This window comes from Geotrypetes seraphini, chromosome 1 (genome assembly GCF_902459505.1).
Source record: "Geotrypetes seraphini chromosome 1, aGeoSer1.1, whole genome shotgun sequence".
NCBI classification, from domain to species: domain Eukaryota; kingdom Metazoa; phylum Chordata; class Amphibia; order Gymnophiona; family Dermophiidae; genus Geotrypetes; species Geotrypetes seraphini.
The window spans coordinates 498,313,771-498,335,480 of record NC_047084.1 but is presented as its reverse complement, the minus strand read 5'-3'; the positions used below and the strand labels follow the sequence as shown (position 1 = coordinate 498,335,480).

At 42.1% G+C, this 21,710-nt stretch overlaps 1 protein-coding gene across 19 annotated transcripts in view; it reads left to right on the top strand.

Moving 5' to 3' along the window:
- The window catches only part of LOC117351636 (transducin-like enhancer protein 1), a 307,381-nt gene that overhangs the window by 227,523 nt on the left and 58,148 nt on the right, over window positions 1–21,710 (top strand). For 13 of the 19 annotated variants that reach the window (XM_033927342.1, XM_033927331.1, XM_033927305.1 and 10 more), the window contains 4 exons: window positions 1,515–1,667; window positions 8,247–8,391; window positions 9,181–9,374; window positions 20,556–20,632. In XM_033927342.1, the coding sequence (XP_033783233.1) occupies window positions 1,515–1,667; window positions 8,247–8,391; window positions 9,181–9,374; window positions 20,556–20,632 (569 nt within the window). The remainder of the gene's footprint in view (window positions 1–1,514; window positions 1,668–8,246; window positions 8,392–9,180; window positions 9,375–20,555; window positions 20,633–21,710) is intronic. The other 6 variants (XM_033927370.1, XM_033927313.1, XM_033927295.1 and 3 more) reach the window with 1 other exon arrangement.

Genomic DNA, 21,710 nt, shown 5'->3' with positions numbered 1-21,710 from the left:
TCGGTTGAAGGGATTATATTTTTGGCGGATGGGTACCTGGGAGGGCTGTCTGCGGGCGACAGTTTGCTTATTCGTAAGGGTTATATTGTGGGGAAGAAATGTATTCTTAATCATTGGCTTCGGGACTCCCCCCCCACCATCTGGTATTGGCGCAATAAATTTCATCTTTTAATGGTCTGGGAGTCCATGTCCGCTCGGTTTTCTAGATCGCGGAGCAAGCTTTTTCTGTCCATTTGGGCCTCTTATTTGGATACTTTGCCCCCAGTGATCAAAAGCCAGGTGGTCAATCGATTGCGGAAGTCAGTAGTTCCTGTGTTGCCAGTGGATTGATTTTTTTTTGTTGGGGGATGGGTTGGGGTGGGGGGGCGGGATGCTTTTGGGATGGGATTTGGGGAGTTCCAGGCTAGCAGAACACAGGCCTGGACTCTCAATGTTTCTAGGGATTCATGTGGGGTGTTGGAATTTGGTCTTGTACTGAAAATTTTGATTCTTATGTTATGAGTGTCTTTCAATGCTCTTGTGAATAAACAGTTTATACAAAAAAAAAAAAAAAAAACAGCTTTGTTTGTAACCACACAGAAAAAGCAGTATACAAAGTCCCATTACCTTTACCTTTAGTTTCCTTCTTGCCTTTTTGGTTGAGCCTGGGTTCCCAGGCAGACACAATTTAACAGTTATTGCAAAGCAGGATAATCACACTCCTTCCTTCCGCACCGAAGAGAGAAATAAGGACCAGTGTCAAGACTAATCCCATTGTTTTCAGTGAAACCAGCCGATGATTCCAGTCGGCATAATTACTTCTGATGTCCAGATTCATGGTACATATTTCCTTCTGCAGAGGATAAGAAAAATATTCAGAAAATTTTTTTTTAAATCCTGTTTCTATAGGAATACATAGTAAATGACAGCAGATAAAGACCTGAACATTGTAATGATTAAATTAAATTATCTTTTTTTTAAAAAATATTTCTGGACCATAGACTATAAAGTCTGCCTAGTACTGTCCTTAGGATCCAACTACTGGAGTTGCCATCAAAGCTCACTCCAGCCTATCCAAACCATCTCGTCGTTTGCGGGATTCAGACCATAAAGTCTGCCGAGCACCATTCAATTTCTAATTAGAGATCCTCTGTGTTCGTCCCATGCATTTTTTAAAATTCCATCACCATTTTCCTCTCTACCACCTCACTCAGGATGACATTCCAGGCATCAACCACCCTCTCTATGAAAAAGAATGTCCTTATATAGGTGAAGTGTGCCTGGAAATTGCTGTGCAATTTCGACTTGTGTTACAGCTGAAAATGTTGAATTAAAAGCCTTGGGTGCATTTCTAAAATGACACTTCTGGCATTATCTTTTTGAACTGATGTTCCAAAAATTACAGGTGGGATTTTGTATTTGGGAAGGCAAGGCCTTCAGTATATTCTTGAGATGCACCGTTATGCTGCTTCGGAAGATTTGTTCTGCAAATGCCGATACATAGTGAAATGCTTTAATAGCACTCTCTTCCGTAGGATCCATCATCTCCAAGAGCAAGCCCCGCTCATTCGCCACGAGAGAACGGCATAGATAAAAGCCGCTTGATGAAAAAAGATGCTTCAAGCAGTCCCGCATCCACAGCTTCATCTGGCAGTTCCACTTCTCTGAAATCTAAAGAAATGAGCATGGTAATGAAAGTCTTCATCTCTTGCTAGTGTGTACTTATGTACTTTTCCCCCCCCCCCCCATTTTTAAGATTTGTTATCTCTTGCTATTAAAGTAGTAATATAATTTTATTTTAATTGGCAGGAGACCTGGCAGGAAATAGTAATAAATATATAGCACAAATTACTCGGATTTGTGAAAAATCAATAATATAATAAGACACACTTTCACAAGAAAAAAATGTTTTTATTACTATTATAGGAAATAGTAATAAAAACATGATTTCTCACTTTTGAAGTTTCTGGAAAATGCTAACTGAAGTGGCTCTCCTGTAACTGAACTGATTTGAAAATTGCAGCGCGAGAATTTCGCTGATGATTTATTCCTCTGCGGATTTTTTTTTTTTTTTTTTTGTCAGAGAATGTGTGTAGATATTGTCTACTTGTTTGGGGGGAAAAATTATTGTTAGGAGAGTGTGGCGCAGTGGTTAGAGCTACAGCCTCAGCACCCTGAGGTTGTGGGTTCAAACCTACGCTACTCCATGTGACCCCGGGCAAGTCACCTAATACCCCCATTGCCCCAGGTACATTAGACAGATTGTGAGTCAACCAGGATAGACAGGGAAGAATGTTTCACTACCTTAATAAATTCATATAAACTGTTCTGAGCTTCCTTGAGAGAACAGTATAGAAAACTAACTAAATAAATAAATAAATAGATACATATTTATTGGCAAAATTGAACAAATTGAAGGCAATGGACTGATCAGTTAGTCATATATGTATGGGCAATAACATTGTGACTCTCCATTGTGCTTTTTTTCTACTCCCACTTGTTTGAATCTCTCGTAGATTTTTTTTGTGGGTAGTAGAGAATAACACGGGGGAAAAAATTTGTCCCTGTCCCCACCCCATTCTTGCGAGCTCGGTCCCTGTGCCTGCCCAATCCATAAAAGCTTGGTCCCTGTCCCCGTGAGCTCTGTCCTCTGTCCTCGTCCCTGTGAGCTTTGGCCCCCATCCCCGCAAACCATCTGATCCCATCTGCTCAAGCCTCGAATAGTTATGATTTTATGTTTAACTTATTTTATTAAAATATAAAAAGAAACAATATTCTGTACAAGTGTCATTTTATAAACACAAATAATACAGAGCAAGGATCAATAATACTCCTGTTTCCCCTCCCCTTCACAAATATCCCCTCTACTATCGTGAAAACTGTATAAGCCAAATTATTGTAGAATGCTACACAGAAAAATCATGCTAACAGAATACTGCATCCAACAGTTTAATGACTGATGTCTCCCCACCTCTATATTAACTATTGGTGTTCAATTTTTTCACATTTTTTAACGGGTTTCAGACATGCCATTATTGTACGCCCACATTTTTTGGCGATACAAAATCTTCCTTAGTGGCTATGGCTGTTGGCTTCTTCATTCACCCATGTTTTTAATACGTTTTTTTATATATACGTTTTTTTTATCCTAAATTCTTAAAGTGCATGATATCCTCATAAATATTTGTGAATAAAAGTATTCTTGCTATAAAATTCAACTTATCTTAATGTGGGCGTACAATAATGGCATGTCTGAAACCCGTTAAAAAATGTGAAAAAATTGAACACCAATAGTTAATATAGAGGTGGGGAGACATCAGTCATTAAACTGTTGGATATAGAAAGGTGACTGATGTAAAGAGAACAGACTGTGATATTTACTTAAACAGAATACTGCAGTCACACAGGACAGGAACAGTGTTAGGGAAGTGCAACTAGGACAACTACACCCGGTCAGAGAAAGCCCTAAGCCAGCTGGAAGCTAAAGCAGCACAGCCTGGGCTTTGCAGTCCCCAGTTATGTCTAACACCAGCTCTAGCAGGATACATATTTCAAATCTGATATATTCTAATCACAAAATAGAAAATTATTATTTTTTCTACATTTTGTTGTCTAGTCATTTTATTCTTCACATCACATTGGTCTCAAGCTCTGATTTCTGTTTCCAACTGTCTACTCTTAACTCACTTGCTAGGGTCTTCTGACCATTTGACGTGTTCTTTCTCCATGCTCACCATTCATCTTCCATCTCTGTGTATGTGTATGTTTTTCCCCCATGTTCAGCAAGCATCTCCCTTCTGTCTCTTATACTTCCCTTTCTAGTATTTCCCATGTGCCCATCTCCATGCCTTCATCATCTCACCATTCTATGATGCCCTCCTCCTGTGTACAATAGCACTCCTCTATATCCCTATGCCCTCCCCCACCCATCCAGCATCTTCCTTCTGCGTTCTTATTCTCCCCCATGTCTTGCCATCTTCTCTCTGTGTTTATATACCCTCCCATGTCTACCATTACCCTTCTGTGTCCATATACCACCCCCGTGTAGATGCAGCATTACCCTTTTTGTCCCTGTTCCTGTGCTCCCATCCATGCCCACCATCTTACCTCTTTTTGTATATCTTCCTGTGTTCAACTTCTCTCTTCTCATACTCCCTTACACCAACATGTGTCTCTCACACTCTTTCCTCCCTCCCTCCACTATGTTCAATATTTCACTCACTCTTCCTTCATCCCTTTGGTTCATCCCTTTGGTTCAGCTTTTCTCTTTCCCTTTCCTTCTCTCTTCTTCCCTGCAAGTCTTGCACCTCTCCCCCTCCCCTCTAGCCCTCTTCCCATGGGTCCACCACCTGTATCCCCTCCCTTCAGCACCCAGGTGTGGATCTGGCACCTATCCCTTCCCTCCAGCTCCGTTCCACTCACCACATGGGCCCAGCACCTGTTTCCCTTTCCCCCCAATCACCAGACTAGATCCAGCAACTGTCTCCCTTCCCCGGTCAATGTTCAGCCTAAGCAACCCGCTCCCCCTTCACTGGTGTAGCAGCTGCAGCACCCCCCTCGCGAGTTCAGCAGCCAGCCTCCCTCCCTCCCTATCGCCAGTCCAACAGCCCCAACTCTCATACCCTCCTTCCCGATGGCAGACGGCAAAAAAAACTCCAACCCTCCCCCCTTCACGGGTGCAGCAGCCCTCCCCATGGTAGGGGAGATGAGGCATCTCTCCTGCCGCGAGACATCACCCCCCCCCCCCCACACACACACACAACATCGGGGCAAGAGGGAGCCCAAGCCCTATTGCCCCGCGGCAGCCTCGACGATCCCCGGCGATCGTGCCCCCCCCCCCCCCCGCCGAGTACGATCGGGCCAGGAGGGAGCCCAAACCCTCCTGGCCCCGGCCACCCCCACCCCCCGTGACTGGAATGGGCCAGGACAGAGGCCAAGCCCTCCTGGCCCCGGCGACCCCCCCAACCCCCACTACATTATGGGCAGGAGGGATCCCAGGCCCTCCTGCCCTCGATGCAACCCCCCTCCCCCAACGATCGCCCCCCCAGAACCCCCGATCACCTCCCCTGCTGACCCGCAACCCCCCCGGCCGACCCCATGACCCCCCACCCCCCTTCCCCGTACCTCTTAAAGTTGGCCGGACGGGTGCCAAACTCACCCGTCCGGCAGGCAGCCGACTCCAGAATGTGCCTGGATTGGCCCAGCCGTCCCAAAGCCCCGCCCACAGGGAGTTAGGCCTTTTTTAGGTTGATTATTTGGTATTAGTGTAGACGTAGTAGTGGTCTGGACGTTTAAACAGCTGAACATATAGGCAGGCCATTAAGAAAAACGTCCAAAAGGAGATTTGTTTTGATAATGGACATTTTCCCTGCTTCTACTTCTACAGAACGAGTGATAGAGCATTGGAACAAGCTTCCAGTACAGGTGATCGAGGCCCGCAGTATCCCAGACTTCAAGAATAAATGGGATACCTATGTGGGATCACTGCGAGGGTCATACCAATGAATAGGGTCGCTAGGATATAGACTTAATAGAGCAGGTCAGTAGAGTTAAGGGGGGCTAGTAGACTTAAAAGGGTGGGTCAATGGTATGGGCAGACTTAATGGGCTGTAGCCCTTATCTGCCGTCATCTTTCTATGTTTCTAAGGCCTTAGGCCAAAAGGGGACTTAGACTTTTTTTTATTATGTCCCTCCACATAAATACAATCAATACATACCCTTTAAACCAAATCCAAAACATACCTCCTCCCCCACCCTCCCACCCTGGATGTGTATGTTTAAAGGGACATCTAAAGAGATCAATCCTTACAGTATTTAGTTAACGGTTCCCAAACATCTATAAATTTCTTGTAATTTCCCTGCTGAATGGCCATAAACCGCTTCATTTAAAAAATTTAACAAAGGGATTCCCACCAGAATGTATAATTTAATCTATCCTAATTTTTCCAATTTTTTAAAATAAGCTGGATGGCAACCCCTGTTAATATAAAGAGAAGTTTGTTACTTCTCACAGATAGTTGACTTTTCGCTCTCATAAATATACCAAATAAAATGGTGCCACTTGATCCCAAATAGAATCTCACATTTTATTGCATATGCGCCATTGACAATGCCTGTTGCTGTATATAGTCTGGGTGTTTATCTGGATTCCCGTTTTGATGAGCAAATTTCCAAAACCTCGGGGCTGCCCCTAAGGAAGTCCCTGATTGGCTCTGGCGCCTCAGGCCTCTCCCAAGGGGGGAAGAACCCAAGGCGCCTGAGCCACTAAGGGCCTTAGCCTCCTCCCAGGGCAGGGCCTAAGGCCCAGGCAGACACGTCGCTAGACCCTGAGGAGCAGGAGGGACCGAGCACCCCTCCGGCTCCCAACTTTTAATGAGCGGGGTGTCGGGGATGGGCCGTGCTGTGCCGGGGGTGGCCTACAAAGGGGGTGTCGGGTCGTGCCGGTCGGGGGGCTTTTTTAAAAAAAATTTTAATATGCCTGATATTTTGCGGCCTATTTAAAAAAAATGGAAAAAAAAAAGCCAGCAGAATCCCTGACAGCAGTGACAGGAGGCTGCTTTTCCTGTCACTACTGTCAGGATCTGCGCATGAGCAAGGATTGCACATTTGCTATCTCTGCACGCAAATGGGGGCGTTCCTCCGATCGCTCCAATTTGAATATGACTGATTTGTGAATCAGTCAGACCTGCCCGAATCAGAAACGGATTGTTCCGATTCGGGCAGGTTAGTGAATCTAGCCCTATATGTTTCTATCCTGATTGACTAGTCAAAACGTATTCAGGAAGCATAGTCATTCTACTTGTCATTAGCCAACCTGGTTTTCCTGTTTAACTAATTTATCAAGATAGAGCAGGCTAGAAAATAGATCTATTAATAACCAGCACTAATACCTTCAGATAGCATGAACACAGTAAAGAGAAAACAGTCCATGTTCTTTGAAGTGAGCTGAAGCTTGCTTTGATCTATAACATCTGAAAAAGGCTAAAACTGAAACATTGAAGCTAATTTATTATTAGTGGAGTGTGAAAAGCGAGTTCCTCTAGCCTAGAGGTAGTTAATTGTGCACTTAGACAAGGTATATTAGTTGAGAATGTTCCCAGTGACAGAGTAAAAACATCTGTGTGGTGTTTAATTGCTTACTAATTCTGGGGTGTTAAATATATAAGAGGATTGGGGTGGGAGGAGGAGAATTGCAAGACTGAGATTCTTAATTGGTTTCTGTGTTCAGAGATTTCCTTCATTGATTGGCGAATCAGCATTAAACCTCATTGCTTTATAGGTTTTCTTTAGTGCTGTGAGCTGGTGAATGCATGGCTGCAGAAACACTTGGGCAAGTTCTCTCTCGCCTGTGAAGAATCCAAGAAATTATGTATCTACCGAGTACTACGGTGACGTGGTCCACTTAGCAATTACATGTTATTTCATCATGCATATTATACAGCCTGATACACGCCATGTTGTAAATATTTGACAACCTTTAAATTAAACAGCCCAAAGCATCCAAGCTCAAAATCAAATACCATAAAATCAGGAGGCCTGTTCGTAGCTCGGCTTCACCAGTTCGGCAGTATTCAGGAAAAGCTTTAAGCCTAGTTCTTCAAAAAAAATGAGTAATAAATCTGTTTAAACAGAGTGCATATGCTTTCTTTTAATGACAGTTTCTGATCCGCGGTTTTCCAGATGTATAGAAATCCATTGTTTGTCGTTTTGTGACAAATATCTGTTAGGTCTAAGGAGAGAATGATGCTAAATATTGACATTCGATATTAACGACATCCTTGAATACCTTTGTCCTTGTGGTTCAAATATAAGAGAATTTTAAGAATGGGGAGGAGTCAGAAATGTCTTCTAAAGAAATTGTGTGGAAGTATTCCTTTGAGATGCATTCCTTGTTCTGTTTCATGTTGTAGAAATATGAAACAGCGCAAGCAATGTTGTGTGTGTGTGTCTTTTTTTTTTTTTTTTCTTCAAGCTCAGTTTGCAGTGCTCTGAAACTGGAGAGGAGGAGAGGGGGGTTTTGCTTTTGGAAAGAGAAAATATATAGTCCCTTTTCCACAGTTTTTGCTTGTGTTTCAAATATTGGCAGAAGCAGAAAAGGTCAACACTTCTCACTCACATGCTAATGCTGTCAACATTGCATGGATTTATGAAAATTGGCTGAGGGAGTAGGTAGTAGGTGCCCAGTGTCCCAGCTGCTGTTGTGATAAATTGTGTAATATGGCCCTGGATTAAAAATAATACTCATTTAATTTGTTTAATGATACCAGCATGAAAAAGCCAGCACGCCTGTTCTGAAATCCAGCACGCCAACTCCACGAGGTGATGTGCCAGCTCCGGGCACTAGTGCCACTTCAGGGCTTCGTCCAGGCCTTGGCAAGCCTCCATCAATGGATCCTCTGGTTAACCAAGCTGGTAACGTTTCCTCTTTTTCATTGCTTTTTAGCTGTATAATATAAATCCTTTCTTGCATAAGACAATGTGCATATTAAGTACATTTATCTTCTCATTCCTTTTAGTGAAGAGGTTTGATGGGAAGCAGATGTTCATACTTGGTTTTCAACAGCTGTGCGACTTTGTCACAGACTGTTTACACTTGGGGTTATTTTTATTTCCATATAATCTGCATTGTAGAATGAGTGCTATATGGTTTCTGATGATTATTCTGAATCTAAAGCCCTTGTATAACCTATTATCACTTTGACAAATATTCAGTGAAATGTTTCTTGGCAAATGCTGTGCAGTGTTTGCTTTCTCAGACCAGTCTCATTTAGTAAACTCGTCAAACTACCTTCTACAATTTTTTTTTTAAACAAGGTATTAAAATTCAGAAGCTAAGTCTGTTAGGATATGATCAATGGCATACCTCTCAACCTCTCGGCAGAGTTTGGCAAAGACAAGTGTATATTTAGAGAATTTTTTTTTTTTTAAAGTGTGGGCATTGTGGTAAGTGAAATAAAAGGCAGCTGCTGTAGAAAAGCTGAGGACTATGAAGATAAGAGTGCTTTAGGAGATATTGAGCTGGCATAACCAGAACATTTAAAATCAATTTAGGATTTTCCCAGGGACGTAGCATTTGGATGTAGGACACTGGAAAAAGGTTTGTGTTGGAAAATTTCTACTTGGTAATGTGGTTTTTCTGGCTGGTTGGTAAATGAAGGAGGAGAAGTCTGCTAAATAAAATGTGTATTTTTAATTCAACAGCAGCTGCGGGCTTAAGGACACCACTGGCAGTACCAGGACCATATGCTTCTCCTTTTGGGATGGTACCTCATGCTGGCATGAATGGAGAGCTAACCAGTCCAGGGGCAGCCTACGCCAGTCTCCACAATATGTCCCCACAGATGAGTGCTGCCGCTGCCGCCGCTGCCGTAGTTGCCTACGGACGATCTCCAATGGTACGTCACAGGCTGTCTGCAAGCGTACATCGTGGATCATTGCAAGCTTCCACATCTATCAGAGGCTGACTAGGTTTTTTAAGGGGGTGGGGGAGAGGGGAGTTGTATTTTTATCAGTACAGAATGATAAATAGGGTTTTTTTTCAGCAACATAATAATAATAATAAAAGTAAGATATTCTTCTTCCTTGTTTTCTTATTAGGAATCTCAGGTGTCATGAGCCTTTATTCACAATCGCTGGGCAACTTTTTTTTTCTGATTTTTATGAGAACCATTCTCCTATTGTTTCTAGTGTGATCTTCATTGCAACACCAATTCTGAGGCCAGAGGCCATACACAAGAACTCCTTATGAAACCCTGTATCATGGGCTATATTTCATTTTTAGGTTTCATCTTTAATGATCCCTATGCCTCCCTCCTCTCTATCCTTGAGGGGCTGAGAATGCTGTATATACAGCATCATTAACTGCTCATTTTAAAAATTCAGCTTATAGGAATAGTCATACTGGGTCAGACCCATGTGGTCCATCTAGACTACAGGTGTCAAAGTCAATCCTCGAAGGCTGCAATCTGGTCGGGTTTTCAGGATTTCCCCAATGAATATGCATTGAAAGCAGTGCTTGCAAATATATCTCATGCATATTCATTGGGGAAATCCTGAAAACCCGACTGGATTGCGGCCCTCGAGACTTTGAAACCCCTGATCTATACCAATATTCTGCTTCCAATAGTAGCTAATCTTGGTCAAAAAGTACTTGGCAGAATCCCAAATCAAAATTTCATACTACCAGTCCCAGGGCAAAAAGTGGCTTCCCCATGTCTCTCACTAGCAGACTAAGGATTTTACCTCCAGGAATTGATGCAAATATTTCTTAAATACAGTTATGTTAACTGCTTTAAGCACATCCTCCAGCAGCAGAGCTTAACCACTGAGTAGAAAAAAAATACTTCCAACTATGTGTTACCATATAACTTTAGTAAGTGGCCCCTAGTCTTTGTACTTTTTGAAAGAGTAAAAAAATCTATTCACTTTTACCCATTCTACACCACTCAAGATTTTAATTTAGACCTCTGTCATAGTCCCCCTCAGCAATCTCTTTTCGAAGCTGTAGAGTCCTAACCTCTTTAGCCTTTCTTCATATGAGAGGATATCCATTCCCTTTATCATTTTGGTTGTCCTTTGAACTTTTTCTAATTCCACTATGGGAGTCATTTTCAAAAGAAAAATGTCCCCAAAATGGCATAAAGTGGCATTTTGTTTGTTAAAATGTTCAAATTGCCATTTTTGAACTTTGTTTTAAACTGTTTTCTATGCTGTTTGTCTGAAGAGCATCTACATCTCAAGGGGGCATGTTGGGTGTGTGTTTTGGGCAGGATGAGGGTGAACTTATGATTTGGATGTTTTTCTGCAGTAATGGACTGGACGTTTGAGGCTAGACCTGTTTCAGTAACAAATAAGTGCCAAAAAGGTGGCCAAACTAACCAGATGACCCAAGTGGTTACTGACCCACCCCCCTCCCACCCCTCAAAAGATATAAATGAAACCATGCATACCAGCCTGTATGACATCTTCAGATATTATAGCCACAGGAAGCAAGTCTTTGGAGTAGCCTGGTGGGTCAGTTTAGTGGGCTGCACAGAAGGGAACCCAGGCCCATATCCAACTCTTAAACTAGTAGATTCCAAGTTTATTATTTTCTTGTTATACTGTCTATCCCAAGTATCTAGACTGTTTACAATAGGTAAATACAATAAAAGTTTTTTTAAAAGTCTAAAATATTAGGGGGCGGATAAACAGACTTAACTAACAGGAAACATAGGGAAGCTGGAGAAGGGAAATTAAGTTACAATAAAATTAAGGAAGAAAGAGATACGTAGAGGTTGAGTACAATAGGGGAGAAAATTTCTTCTGTATTTCTTCATAAAGTAGGAAAGTGTTAACCCATATTGAAAGTTTCTTGAAATAGAAAGTTTTTACGTTTGGATTTGAATAATGATAATGATGATTCTTATCTGAGTTTAATTGTGGTGGAAAACATGAGCCCATCAAGACCCAACAAAAACCTACTATATTGACATCTCGTAGGTGACATCTGCAGATATAAGGAGTGTAACAAGCTTCCAGTGTATGTTCGACAGCAGAAAGATCTGGGCTAATTTAAAAAACTGTTGAAGTGGCATAGTGTTTTCTCAGATGAAATATGCATTTTAATGTGATGGACTTTTATAATGTTGACTGATATTAAGATCAGCTTCTGCTAGGCCAGGGGTGGTCAACGAGAGCCGCAATCCAGTCAGGTTTTCAGGATTTTCCCAATGAATATGCATGAGATCTATTTGCATGCACTGCCTTCCATTGTATGCAAATGGATCTCATGCATATGCATTGGGGAACTCCTAAAAACCCGACTGGATTGCGGTCCTCATTACCTACCCCTATGCTAAGCACTCTTGTGTGATGTCATTCTTGATGTTTGCATGTCATTAATTGCTTTGTAATACATTTTCTATGTCGTTTGTTTGTGTGTTCTGCCTTGTATAAAGGCAGAATATAAATACCGTAGTTTTCGCTCCATAAGACGCACCCTAGATGTAGAGGAGGAAAACAAGAAAAAAAATTTCTGAACCAAATTCTCCATGCTAGGCGCTGCACCAAACCCCACACTCCTTGCCAGGCTCTGTACCCTGTCCCCCCTCCCTGCCAGGCTCTGCACTCAACCCCACACTCCTTGCCAGGCCTGAACATTGTCCCCCCTCCCTGCCCGGCTCTAAACCCTGTCCCCCCTCTGGTGGTCTAGTGGTAGGCTGGGACAGGGCAGGCAGGGACAGGGCACAGAGCAGGCAGGCCTAGTGGCAGGCAGGCAGGTAGGGACAGTGCAGACAAGCAGTCTCCAGTCCCAGTTACTAGGGGGAGCCACTTGGCCAGTTTCATCTTTTATAGACAATGTGCAGGAATGCATCAAGATTCCTATACAGGACCACAAATCCCAAAATGCAGTGGGCTGGCAACTTATAACTGAGGGCTGACATCAAAGCCTCCTGTCAGATGCTGGAAGTATTTGGGCCAGGCTTACTAGGAGGAAATGAGATGGAACTGGAACTTCTGCTCTGGGCCCTTCAGCTTCCTGTGCTCCAGGTACTGCTGCCTTCCCGAGCCATCCTTGTCAAAGCCCTGATAGAGGAGCTTTAACAATTGCTGGCTCAGGGGTCTCATGTCGATGCCAAACTCCTTGGGTTTGGCGGAATGCTCCCGCGGTGACAAAGCCCAGATCTCGGCCTCCTTTGGTGCTTGCATCTAGGTGGCGTCGATCTTAGGTAGGCTGCACTTGATGACGACGACGGGTGCTTTGCATCGCTTCCGGGCTGCGACGGCAGCAGTAACTCCCACTTGTATTTGACCTTCTAGGTGAGCCTCGTGCACATCTCCTTCAGCAGCTTGCGCCAGCAGTTCTGTATGTGGGTATTTAACAGGTCCCTCATCCTGCCAAGGGGCCAATGCAGGGGCTTCTCGATGAGGGCTCCAGTGGCGGCGGGAGACACTATGTTTATGGAATTCGTAGCCTCTGTGCGCCCTGGTCTCCAGGGAAAGGGAGGAGGGGGTGAGGAGAAGCATGAGGAGGGAGGGTAATGAAGGGGTGAAGGTTGTGCCGTGATTAAAAACAGGTACGCGGGGTGGGAGGAGAGCTCTGCCATACCGGGGGGGGTGTGTATATGTGTGGTATTTGCTCCATAAGACGCACCCTTATTTACACCCACTTTTTTGGGGGGGAAAAGTGTGTCTTATGGAGCAAAAAATACAGTAATAAACTATAAGGGCTATTGGGGTGGTATATATTTGGGTATAGTAGATTGTGAGTGAGTTTTGGAAGGCTAACCATACATTGTAAGGGAGTTAAGGTGAGATATGTACCTGGAACCCTTTATGTGAAATTCAATACAGTACCCTACTGCTTTGCTGGGATATCTGTGGAGGGTTCACCAAACAATGTAAGGGTGTTATGGTGAGATGTGTACCTGGGACCTGTTAGGTAAAATTCACTGCAGTACCCACTGCTCTGCTGGGATGTTTCTGTGGCCAATCTAAGAATGCTGGACCTTCCTATATCCCAGAGGTTTGTTTTCATGCGTTTTTCATTTGGACTTTTTTTTAATGGCTCAAAAAGATAGACACACTGAGGGCAAACACATCTAGGAAATGGCCATTTTTATGGGGAAAAAATAGATGTTTTTCTAATTTGAAAATGTCATATTCTCTACTGGATTTTTGGACAGCATAATGAAAATGCTCTCCCCCCTCTTTTTTTTTTTTTTTATTACTTTTAAATGTTAATTCAAAGTGCTTATTCTGAAATGAAATTACAAATTTAAAGCTAATTCAATGATTAGCTAGCAACAAAGAAAAAAGAAAATTCTACTAAATATAGTCCACAACTATGGAGAGGAAAAAGAAAAATCCATGGGAAATGGATATATTCAAACAATCTAGGAAATAGAGTGGAAATCTAAAGCAAAACTTTCTTGACCCTAATTACTGTGACTCTCGATGGGTCGCCTTAGAGACTTCTTTACCCTCTAGAAAAAATTGAGCAGGGCCATAGAAAAATATATCTATTACCCCGATAGGTTACAAAACATTTGCAGGCAAATTTCAACTTGATGCTCTGCTCCCAAAGATATAACCGTCTGATGATGATTCAGAAATTTTTTCAACTGAATCTGCGCCCATCTTGAGACATCAGGAAATATACATACTGTATATATTCTAATATAAACTGGGATTTTGGGGCCAAAAAATTGGCCCCAAAACGGGGGTCCTGGTTTATATTCAGCCCAGCACCCACCTGCCCCCTTCCAAATTTATTGCAGGTCTCCGCCAGGCCGCCAGGCTCTTCACCCTGCCTCCTCTCCCTGCCCTGTCCATCGTATCTCCTTTGCCACTGGAAACCATGGTGATCCAGAGGTGTAACAGGCAGGAGCGAGCTTTTCTTAAGAATCAGCATCCAAGAAAAAGCTCTAGGTGTCATCAAAAACAATGCAATGAAAGTAACTATCAAGCAGTATCAAGTAACTTTGATTTAAATTATTCTTCCAAATGTGCATCACTTTGCATTTGTCTACATTATATTGCATCTGCCATTCAGATGCCTGACTGCTATGTACTTGTTTGTCCCTTAGGCATTAGAATATAATCAGGCAGTGCTTGAATGGAATAGTTGTCCCAATGCTCAGAACTAGTGTAAACCTTTTGAGCTTCTGTAGATTTTCCTGCATATAGCAATTTCTTCAGCTCCTTAGATCCAAAGCTCAGTAATTGTTCTGGGGAGGTTTTTCATTGAATTCTTTTTAAAAAAACAAACTTTCATGTAGAGGGTTTTGGTTTTTTTTTTCCTTCTTTCCAAATATGGCTGACTGAACCATCTTCAGGCCATGTCCAGATTGTGGAAGATCAATTCATAATTTAAGACACTCATTATAGAGATCTGGTAATGATTGTTTACAAGCATAGCCAGGCAGAGTGCAAGCATTATGGGTGAACTTTTATTACAAAGCTTGATATACCACCATTTCTGTTTCACAAGTTAAAGCATATTATAAAACATTAAAACTAAAAGTTAATATAATCGAAAAGGTAAATGAAAAGAGTGCCAATTAAAATAGGAACGATCACAGTCATAGAGAATGCAGATAGAACACATACATGCACAGGCCCCCTATATATTGATACACAGCCTATCCTATGCCAGCCAGTAGATGATTGAAATCCCAAATGCAAGTTGGAAAGTGTGACTCAAGAAGAGATTTGAACTTCATATATGGCAGTATGGACCAAATGGGTGTAGGCAAGTCATTCCACAATTTTGGAGCCAGAAAAAAGAAAGCTCTATTTCTAGTTGATAATGAACCGCCTTCGGTAGAGGAAGAACTTAATGGTGTGCATCCAAAGAACACAGAGTATGATTAGGTGTGTTTGGAATCTTCAGAGATGATAGATGGGATGGCAAGCTAGACACAGAATTTTAGGCTGGGAAGCGCCAACTCACTGTCTCCATGAGCACTGCTTGAATTGGGCATATTATAAAAAAAAGTGCACCTAACTTTTAGGAATGCCTATGATCTGCCCATGCTCCACCCCTGGCCACACCCTCATTTGAGATTTGTGCTCTAGAATTTACATGCACCACTTTATAGAATGTGCTTAGAAAGTTATGTGCATAACTTTTAATTAGCACCAATACTTGCTCAGTCAGAGAAGAAAAACTTCTTCCTGTGCATCAAACTCATTCTTTCATAATGGGGAGGATGCTGTCAATGTTGTCCCCTCTCCAGGTGAGCCACTTCCACTTTGTCTCAGGCCAGGACACTCTCCAACACCGCTGGACAATTGATTTCTTGGTTGCAGGGCTGCAGGTTGAATGTTGGGGCTAATTGATGCCTGGTTTTCTTCCTATATCTCTTGTTGTACGTTCAGCGTTTGTTACGGTGGATCATCCGCCGCCATCCCGCTGTCTATTGGCTTACCCCAAGGCTCTGTCCTGGGCCCTCTCCTCTTTTCCCTATATACCCACTCTTTTGGTACGCTGATCTCCTCTCATGGTTTTCAATATCACCTCTATGCTGACGACTCCCAGATCTACCTCTCCACGCCGGATAGCTCTGCGGGAGTTCAGGCACGATTTTCAGCCTGCCAGTCTAACATTACTGCTTGGATGTCTCGCTGCCAACTCAAACTGAATATGGCTAAAACTGAACTCCTTATTTTTCTGCCTAAACCTGCCTCTCGCAGTTCTCTATTTCTGTGGATAATGCTATCTTTTCTCTGTCTCATCGGCTCACAACTTTGGGGTGATCTTTGACCCCTCTCTCTCCTTCTCTGCTCAGATCCAACAGACCGCCAAATCCTGTCACTTCCTCCTCTATAATATTACCAAAATCCGTCCTCTTCTCTCTGAACACACTACCAAAACCCTTATCCACGCTCTCATCACCTCGCACTTAGACTACTGCAACGTACTTCTCTTGGGCCTCCCGCGCGCCCGTCTCTCGCCTCTTCAATCCGTTCAAAATGCTGCGCAACTCATATTCGGTGAGGGCCATTATTCTCACATTACCCCTCTCCTCAAGTCACTTCATTGACTTCCTGTCCATTTCCGAATACAGTTTAAACTCCTCTTGCTGACTTACAAGTGTGCTCGTTCTGAAGCTTCCCGATATCTCTCTTCTCTTATCTCCCCCTATGCTCCCCCCCTCTTTGATCTCTGCTTGTCGGGCAAGCCCCTCTTATCTGTACCCATCTCTTCCACTGCTAACTCCAGACTCCGTCCCTTCTTTCTTGCGGCACCATATGCCTGGAACAGGCTTCCTGAATCAATATGTTGTGCTCCATCCCTGGTAGTGTTCAAATCCAAGCTAAAGGCCCACTTTTTTGAAACTGCTTTCAACTCTTAACTTCCACTCACTGTTGTCAGATACCTATACCCATTATAATCTCCCCAACCCAAGGTCCTTTAAGGCTCTTATATGGATGATTTATTTTTATGTGGATGGAATTATTTTATGTAGATGATTTCAGTGTACCTTTGGAACTTTGACACTTTTAAATAAAGTCCATTTAGGAACATTGTCACTCCACAGAGGTTTTTTTTTAAGGTTTTAATGGTTGCAGTAGCTCATTTCCACAAACGGGCATTTAGTGTTTCTCAACGACTCTTTTGGCAGCATTAACAGCAGTCAACTAATTTTATGAATAATAGTTTGCTACCTTACAGCTCTATGGCTCCTGTAATTTGAAAGATCAATTTTTCAACCTACAAAGAAATGATTTCATAGGAGCCGTTTTAGATATGGGTCAAATGAAAGCACTGCAGAAACCAATACACAGCCCTCAAAATGTTCAGCAGTGTTCATGACAGCTCCAGGCACCAGGCAGGTTTAGGCGGTTGCTTAGGGTAGCAGATGTTTGTTGTTTTTTTTTTAGTAGGGGGGGGGTCCACTGGGCAGCACCTTAAAGGGAAACGGAATAGGATTTGTATACTGCTTTCACATTTAAAGCGGTTTACATATATACAGTTTCTTATTTTGTACCTGGGGTAATGGAGGGTTACCATGACTTGCCCAGGGTCATAAGGAGTACCTCTGGGATTTGATTCCACAATCCTAGCAGTAGTTGATATACCCTCAAAACCATTCAGAATATTTTTATAGTGTTGTATTCTTCAAGTAGACCTCTGTCAGTGGCAAAAGTGCAGAGCTCTACCCCTTTATTCAGTGCAGGGAACTCCATCATCTTAGTCAGGGGTGCAGTAGCAATAAACCAGACTTGGTCTCTCTTCTGTGCCCATCATCCCATCCTTTTAACAGCAAAAACTCTGCATAAGTTTCAAAGAAGGCCTAAAAGATAATCATAGCATCGTACTCTACAACTGGCCTTGTCAGAACTGGTTTCCTTATCCTTATGCATCCTCCTATTATGCATCCTTAGCTCTAACATTTATTTATTTAAAAATGTCTTATATACCTCAAATTTAAGCGGTTTACAACATGTATACTACATAGAATAAATATAACATTAAAACATACTACTCTTCAAGACATACAGAGATTGGAATATTCAATGGCTTCTTCAAGTCTCTTGTCTCACGTTCAGCTGTTTGTGCCAAGGGACCTTAAGACTTCTGTATACTGTTTCATCATCCTTAAGGTAGTGCTCTTATCTCCATCCTAACTTCTTCCGTCACTCCTTTTGTTTAATTGAAGAAATAATATGCACTATATTTAATCTTAAACTGCAAACATATGCACAAGAAAATTCTTGCACTACTGGTCTGTGAACAAGCTCTTGCTTTACCATCTGGGAAACTGATACAGTTGTCTGTCTTTTTGATCAGAATTGTTTTGGTATTCCATTGGCAAAACAGACTGCAACACCAGTTCAGTTAAGTCTCATCAAATCAGAGCCACAGCAACTGCTACAACTCTTTATCTGCTTTGGTGCAGAGCATCTGGTTTCTCCTTCATACTTTTACTTTTCAAGACCTATCGGTAAATGGTACTTTCAGTCAAGCAATACTGAGCAACCTGTCTTTATGAATTGTGCAGTTCTTGTATTTTATTTATCTGGTCAGACTGTTCATTATCAAAGAAGCCAACATTTAAAAATGATTGGGGGTGCTAAACTCAATAATAATAATTTATTTTCTTGTATACCACACTACCAGTAGTTTTAGGCAATTCACAACAAGGAAAACTGAGACATTTCAGTGAAAAATACATTTTCAAAAAACATTGCTACTTTTAAATACAACATCAGTTAAAATAGTACAATTAAAATGTGTATTCTTAAATAAAATACACCATCGTAAATATGCTGTTAAAAAAATTAACATTCTTGCTTATCAAATAGGTAAGTTTTCAGTAATTTCCTAAATGTAAGATAAGAATAGGTTTGGTCAGTCAAAGGGCACATCCGGGAATTCATCTTCCCTGCTTGATATTCTAATGTCCTATCCAAAAAGGTTTTATAGCGACAGGCCTATGGGGCAGGGAAGATGAACATACCAGAATTTCTGGGCCATTTTTTTGATTTGAATAATTTCAGGTAAAATACCAAATAAGAGTGCCTTGTAACAAATATACCCAAATTTTAAAAAAAACACTCTGGCTTCAAATGGCAGCCAATGTAGTCTGGCATAAAAAGGACTGACATGATCATATTTCTTAAGACCAAAAATCAAACGGACTGCAGCTTGTCATTACTGTGTGTCCATCCATACACAGACAGTAAGTGTCCTTTTGGTCAATGAACTTAACTGGAAGGAGAGCCGCCTATTGGAGATGTAGCACATCTACTAAATTTTATTCAAATGTTAGCACAGACTGAACCTGCAGTAGCAGGGTAGTCGTGCTTAGTAGAGAATGACACGGTGGCTGTTACCCATGGTTAGTCGCGGGTAACCCGCCGAAACGGTGAGGGGGGAAAAAGTGCTCACTGCAGGTACAGGGACACAGCCATCCACTGCCCCATGGTTCGGTGAATGGCCTTGTCCCTGAAGTTAGGGGAGAGAATGTGCGCGGTCACCAATTGCATGTGGCCTCCTTCCTACCTACCCGATTCTATCTATCTCTCTCCATCTCCCTTACCTTCGTGGCGCATTTTGAGTAACTTCTTCCGGTTGCATCAGAAGAGAAAATTCCGCCCACACATGCACGCTACTGCTTGCAGGCTCCGATGGCTTTGAAGAAGTTACTCAAAATGCGCCACAAAGGTAAAGGGGAGGGAGATAAATAGATAGATTTGGGTAGGTAGGAAGGAGGGAGGGGGGGGGCGCGCAGGTGGTGAGAGGTAAGGGTGGTGGAGGAAAGGAACAGATCCTGAAGGGTGGAGAGGAACAGACGCTGAAAGGAAATTGGGTAGACGGAGTGGGGAGAAGATGCTGAAAGGACATGGAGAAGAGAGAATGGGAGGAAGACACTGAATGGACATGGGGAAGACAAAGTGGAGAGAAGATGCTGAAGGGAATGGGGAAGAGAGAGTGGGGAGAAGACGCTGGAAGGGAAGCAGAGGAAATAAGATGGATGCCAGACCAATTGTAGGGGGTGAAGGGAGAGGCACAGTAACAGAGCAAATGGAAGACGCAGAGAGAAGACAGATAGTGGATGGAAGGAATTGAATGAGAGGGAAGCAGAAACCAGACAATAAAGGTAGAAAAAAAATTATATTTATTTATTTAGCTTTAGGATAAAGTAGTATATTAATTGTGTTTATAAAAATTTATAAACAAGGCTCTGCCAGCTGAACATCTTTCTCTAGTTCTTCAGCCAGAACTTTGATTTATAAGTAAGGAATAAACTAAATATTGCAGTACTGAGGCTGCGGGGATGGGGCAGGGACAGTGGTTGCAGGGATGGGGCAGTGACAGGGACGGTGATCGCAGGGACGGGGCGAAGACTGGGACAAATTTTTTTCCCCCTGTCATTCTCTAGTGCTTAGTTTGCAGCAGGAATGGAAGTCTGCTATTTCAGTTTTTCAACTTGTTGAATAAAATTTTACTGATTGGTGGATAGTAGGAAATCAAAATATAAGAAAAGAATTTATTATTTGTTTTGAAGGATTTTTTTTTAATGCTGTATATGATAAACATAATATGTTTATTAAATTGGGAATGTTGTGATTTTCATTTTTAGGTTGGTTTTGACCCACCTCCCCACATGAGAGTGCCCGGAATTCCTCCAAACCTGGCAGGAATCCCTGGAGGAAAACCGTAAGTCATCCTTTTTTATCTTGGCAAAAACCAAGCCTTTTAGCAGTTTTGATAAGATTTTGCATGGATGCTCATCTCGGAATTGAAAAACGATACATGCAGGCTTAAGTAGTAAAACAGTCTTCAAAAGTCTTCTTTGAATTGGTGTTATACTTTTTTATTTTTAACTGAATAAAGGCTATTTGGCAAACAACTGTGGCAAAATATTTATGCATACATAGAAATAAAAAAAATCATGCAAAGTTATCTGAATGTACATCTATGAAGGCTTTTGAAAAGAGATAAAATAGTCATTTCTTTAGAACTCATTCCTTCCTTCCTCTTTTGATTTTAGTATTAGTCTGAAGTGGACTCCTGCTCCTTTGAGCCCAAAGATCGGTTAGAACCAGTCTCTATTTGACAATGTTGATGTGAATTCCTGAATATTTCCATTAACATTTAACTTTCAAAAAGAAGACTGAGAAAATGAGAAATGGTTAAACCCCCTCTCCCCCCCCCCCCCCCCCGGCCAAGGAGCAACTACATAGGTTAAAAAAAATTATTACATTAAGTGTGGAAATTCAAAAATACCATCATGGAAGCAGAGAACAGATATATTCCACATATTAAAGGTGATACTCATAGTATGGCCAGAGATAGCCAGTATGGTTAAAAAGTGAGATGAAAGAGGCCATTGAGCTAGAAGGATCTGAATATGGATAGTATGAAACAACATATGCAATGGCAAATCAAATGCATAGTGCTAATAAGGAAGGCAAAGATTTTGAAAAGAAGATTGCCTTTGAGGCAAAAAAAACACATAAGAACCTTCTTAAATATATTAGAAGACAGTAAAAGAATTAGTTGGATTTCTGGATGACCAAGGGATAAAAGAAGCACTCTGGGGGGACAAGGCCATAGCAGAAAGGCTAAGTGAATTATTTGCTTTGGGAAGATGTGGGGAGATATTTGTGCCAGATGTGGCATTTAAAGTGATGAGTTGGAAGAACTGAAACTAATTTCTGTAAACCTCAAAGATGTAACTTGACCAAACTAACGAGTAGCAAATTGCTTTGACTGGTTGGTATACATTCCAGAA